General features: G+C 32.6%; 1 protein-coding gene across 5 annotated transcripts; it reads left to right on the forward strand.

Moving 5' to 3' along the window:
- The first annotated feature begins 1,807 nt into the window (after positions 1–1,807).
- Positions 1,808–4,968, forward strand: LOC104088143 (uncharacterized). 5 transcript variants are annotated; one of them, XR_684486.4, is made up of 5 exons: positions 1,808–3,056; positions 3,139–3,210; positions 3,412–3,514; positions 4,157–4,360; positions 4,486–4,968. XR_684486.4 is itself a non-coding variant. In XM_009592779.4 (3 exons), the coding sequence occupies exons 1-3, from the start codon at positions 2,220–2,222 to the stop codon at positions 3,415–3,417; spliced, it is 915 nt and encodes a 304-aa protein (XP_009591074.1). In that variant the 5' UTR covers positions 1,808–2,219; the 3' UTR covers positions 3,418–3,702. The 5 variants fall into 5 exon arrangements, 1 of the variants encoding a protein (XP_009591074.1); XR_684483.4 differs by having other exon boundaries at positions 4,157–4,968; XR_684484.4 differs by having other exon boundaries at positions 4,162–4,968.
- The last annotated feature ends 578 nt before the right edge of the window (positions 4,969–5,546 follow it).

The raw sequence follows: 5,546 nt of genomic DNA on the forward strand, positions 1-5,546 counted from the left end.
TCATTTCCAGATTTTCTTCCAAAAATTTCATAATTTCTATCAAATTTTCATGTTAAAATCCATATATAACCCATGTATTTAACTCAAAACAAGTAGGAATAACTTGCCTTATGATATATGGCAAAAACGATCTTCAAGAATCATCCCATATCGCCCCACGTGAGCTCCAAGAACTTAAAGTGATGAAATGAGCTCAAAATCCCGAAATTAGATGTTTAATACTCCTGCCAGGCCTCCTTTTTCGCGATCGCGGTCATTATCCATGCGATCGCGATTAACAAAAGTTACAGCATCGTTTTCCTTCATCGCGATCGCGGCCAAAACCTCGCGATGTACAAATTTTGTTTCCTCTTCACAAAATTTGCTCATTTATTAGGTTATCTAATAATAATGCATAAAGAGAGAAAAATATAAATAGTGAGGCTAATTATATTTAAAATTATTTTAGAAATAAATAAATACTAAAAAAAATGTTATTGATAACTTCAAATAATGAAAGAATTTTGAGAACTAGAATAAAAGTCTAAAAATTTTATGAGTAAGTAAAATTCATATTTAGCTGTATTAAGTTAATTGACAAGCCAAATAAAAATTTGCATGACAATGTAAAAATTATAAGGCGTATATGAAATTAATATTTTTAATACATGTAATATTAATAATAATTGAAATTAAAACATAAAATATTATGTTAAAAATAACACAAAAAAAATATTTAATTACAAATTATATGTACTATTAAAATAAAAATAATGCTAAGAAAATTCATGAAAGACTTCACCATGATTATCTCCTGAATAGAACACTAGAAAAAATATTAAGTCTAAGTTCTAGATCTATGGATTTATAAAGGTAGGAACTATTATTTTATTAGAAGAAAAGCATAAACAAAGATATAAAATAATATAAGTCATTTGCAAATTATAAAGTGAACAAATGATGTAATAGTCTACTAAATAAGACATAATTTTTATTATAAATATGAGTATATATGTAATTCTAAAATATTGTATTGGGTAACAGCATGCGTTTAATCTTTATAAGACTTATAAATCAAGTTATTGAAATTAAGATTTTATCAGAAAATATTTTAAATAAAAAGTTATCATCTCAATATAATGTTGACTCCGTCCGAGTCAAAATACGTTTTAGATCCAAGCAAAGGCAATTTTTCATCGCATTATTCTTTTCTCATTATTGAAAGTTAAGATGTATCATTATCTCATATTGAACTATTCTTAAATAAATATGTATTTACAAATAAATCACTTTATGGTCTTTATCACGAGTAACAAGTAGGAAGGAGTTGAAGATTTTAATAATGATGATGAACACTAACAAAAAGTTAGAAAAAATACTAAATAAAAAAGTTTTTAGATTCATTTTAATTATAATGTAGTCTTATTCGTTTTGAATTATATTATATTTTCAGATTTTTTGTTGCACAAATTATATCAGTATGATATTTGACTTTTATCCAAAAGTTATGCTATGATTATATAATTCATTTAATTTAATTACATAAAATTTTATTACTGGTGCGTACATTAGGATAAGACAACATTTATGATTTTGTTAAAATATATAATTAACGTGCTCAAACAAATTATATTATATAAACTTTGATATGTTTAATATTCTTTAATGATGTACTAATACTAGTTAGTGAAGATATTCAAAAATATTACCTTTTTTTTCATGAACCTACACAGCACGAATTCGAATTAATGAAAAAGAAAGTTAAGAAATGAAAGGGGTAGAATGGGGAGTACAAAAGAGAAACTCTCATCTGCATCTAATCTCAGGATTCAGGCTGACTCAAAGGGTTGTTATTTTACTCTCTAATTAACTGTCTTCCTCTATACACTACTCTACTCCTCTTTCCTCTCTTTGTTTCTCTCTCTCTCTCTATCTAGGGTTCCTTTCATCTCCATTCAAAGTTTCCTCTTCCCCCTTATTCCAATTTTCTCTTCACACGAAATTCACCCCTTTTTTTATTTATCCATTAAAATTTTTAATTCACATTTATATGTATTTCCATCTATGTAATTACTCATTAGATTTCACAATGAGGATTTCTTGGTTTCTTAAGAGTCAATTGCCTTGATATAGTTGCTTCAAATTATCCGATCGGCTGTTTGTTGTTACTTCTTTGAGAGAAATTGAAGAAAAGATTTGGGTATTATTTCTTTGTTAAATCTGAGAAAAGAATTATTACTATGGCTTCTACAGTACCGGCGAAGTCGAATAATCCACTTCACAACTTCGATTTTTCCCACTTGAAATGGAAGAAGAATCATCATTCGAACAATCATCAACGTCGCCGTTCCAACAAGCTGTCGTCGGACTCTTCCTCTCCGTCACGGCACGACTCGCCGCTAAGGCACTCTCAGTCTCAGTCCCCGATGCGTGAATCCCTCGCGGCGGCGCGTCAGTCTCCAGTAAGTGAATCTGCTGAGACGGCGCGTATATCGCCGATGCACAATTCGGCTGCGGCGGCGCGTCAGTCTCCGATGCGTGAATCGGCACGTCAGTCTCCGATGCGTGATCCCGTTCCGTCGGTTCAACGATCAAAGCATAAGGTACCAGAGATTAATGTTGTCAGTAGCAAAGAAAGCAGATCGAAAATCTTAATTAAAATCCCTCGCAAAAACAAATCCGAAGAAATTCAAATCAACGAGGATCAAAATCAAAAGGAGGCAGATGAGTCTCACGACGAAGCTGCAGCAGCTGAAGAAACAGCACAAAAAACGTGGAATCTGAGACCTCGGAAGCCGATACACAAATCACTGAATATAAACGGAGGAGTCCCATTTCGATCCAGTGGATCTGCGATGCAGGAGATCAAATCTCAATCACCCCATCACATGATGAACGTGAACAAGCCGGAAAATAATGAAACCCACGCTGCTTCTGCTCAGAAGAAGGTAAAAAGGCAAAGGTTTTCCATAGCGTTATCCAGAGAAGAGATTGATGAAGATCTATATGCTATGACTGGATTAAAAGCTGCTAGAAGACCTAAGAAGAGAGTTAAAGTTGTTCAGAAACAACTTGATGTAAGTATTTATCACTTTTCTTTTTCTTTCTATTTTGCTCTTATGATTTCTAGTTATCTGATGATATGAATTTCTTTTGCAGACACTCTTCCCTGGTTTATGGCTTGCTTCAATAACTCCTGATTCATATAAAGTTTGTGAAAATCTTCCAAAGGTAGAATTTACTGTTTGATGGATTTAAGTTTACACTATCAATGCAATGTAACCTGTTATAACACGTTACTTGCCATTTATGTAGGTTACAATTAGATTTTAAGCGACCTGATTGTGCATAAAACTTAACTCTTGATAAGATTAGATTTTCATTTCTCCCATAGTTTTCTGCGTGTATGTGACAGTGTGATTTTCCTTGCAGGGTTAGAAGAAATTCTTCAATGATGGTTTGTCCTTCGAATGTCCTTGGTTTTTGTGGAAGTTTGAAGGTGAAGGCTTCCAAATTTTATGATTTGCATTTGGAGGTATAATCAGTTCTTATATCTGTAAAAGATGAAAGGAAGAATAAACTTTTTTTTGTTCTTGCTCTGCTTCAGCACTAGTTTTTCATTAGGTTTCCGGAATAGTAGCTGAAGTTTATTTCTTTGATTTCATCTTAGTTGTAGATGTAAATATGGTTTTCTAACAAATTAATGGAATTTTGCTTTTGATACCCTTATGCTGGTTTTACTTCTTTGAATGGTCCTTTTCTTGTTTGCCTTTATTCTAAAGTATATTGTAGTGGAAGCCCCTGCTGTGAGGATGCAGTGATAGTATTTTCCTCTATTCCTTTTTGTCTTTCAGGATGAAAATGATGCAAAATTCTTAAGGGGTGATATGTGATCTTAATTCAATCAATAATGGACAAATGGAGCTTACCTACTTTAGAATAAAGCCCACAAATACTCCTTTGAGCTAACTTTGTTTTTGCTGTCCTTTAGTTAGGATATAGATTAGAAGTACACCTCAATGGTCATGTATAAAGTTTGGGATGCCAAACTCAATTTGTATCTTTTTGCACATCAATGATCAATGGTGATTGTTTAATTAAAAAAATAAAATAATGTTACATAAAGGACAGTTGATTTTGTTCTAAATGAAATTTTGTTGTGCTTTTGGATTTTAAGTTCAGGAATAATATTTTCAGCCTTGTACGGTAACTGTTAGAAATGTTATCGGATGCAATTCTCTTCTCCCAAATGCATTATCTGATTGGGAGGCTGGCAATTGGCTAAGCTGATATGTGGAGGAGTTGCCATTTTGACATGAACTATCCCACTAAGTACAAGCTATCTTATCACTATATACCTGTTGAAGTAGGTCAGTGGGAGGTAATATGTTATACGTTTATAATTATTTGAGCATGCAATTCCTTCTGATGAATACAAAAGCAGAAAGGTTTCATTACTTTTTGACTGCTGCATTTTTGGAATTCTCAACTAACCCATGGTTTTAGACAGCCTTAAACTGACCTGGTTTAGCTTAGTTAAGTGGACAAGTTGTGAAGCGGAAGAACATGTCCTGGTTCAACTTTGTGTATTTTCTCATAATGGAGTTTGCTGGACATCATAAAGCCCTGCTTCCTGATATCTGAATGCAACACACTGTGCTGCTCTATTAAAAGTCATTACTTCATCGCTTAAGGCGATGTGACACAAGGGGTTATTGCTTCATGGTGAAGCTATGTGCTTTAGGGAAGTGTGCGCTACTTCAAACATGAGGTATAAAGTAATCCGAACGAGCAGTTAGTACTTTGAATCTCAACTGGCAAGAGTTGGATTAGTATTGACATTATAATATATACGGCATTAGATGCTGAAATTAGTTATTTACCTACAATTTATTGATTATTGTTCTACTAAATTCATATATGTTTGACATAATTTAATTTTCTGTAAATTGTGCATTTCACTTCAAAGAAGCGTGTGCTTTAGATTCATGCTTTTCACATCAAGCTCCACGATCTCTGTTAACATTCCCGAGATAAAGTGCTGGATTTTTTTATCCCGCGTTTGATTGCCGGGATTAGTTATACCATCATTGGGGATAACAATCTCGAGATTACTAATTTTGGGATAAAATACTAACAGGACAAAAGTGTCCTTCTCCAAGGCTTTTCTTTCTAAGTCCTTTAAAAAATTCAATGTTAAAATTAGTAATAAAATATATCCCAATTTATCTAGTTTAAATCAAACACATGTTTTATATTATACCGATATATCCTATATTTAGTTTAATAAACTAAATATTTACCCATAAAAGCCTGTAATTATTCAATCGCTGCCATTAATCTCAACTTCTTCACCAACCAAATGACCCCTGTAGCATAGCAGCCAAGAGTATGGCCGAAAGGTCAATGAAATAGGCAGTGTTATTAAAAGCTATTGCTTCATTGTTTAAAGCGACGAAGCAATGTGAAAGCAAGAGGTTAATAGGGTGTTTGGCCAAGCTTTTAAGATTATCTTATTTTGAAAAAACAATTCTCAAAAGTTTTTTTTTTTTACAAAAATATTTTGG

The sequence above is a fragment of the Nicotiana tomentosiformis genome, chromosome 8 (genome assembly GCF_000390325.3).
Source record: "Nicotiana tomentosiformis chromosome 8, ASM39032v3, whole genome shotgun sequence".
NCBI classification, from domain to species: Eukaryota; Viridiplantae; Streptophyta; class Magnoliopsida; order Solanales; family Solanaceae; genus Nicotiana; species Nicotiana tomentosiformis.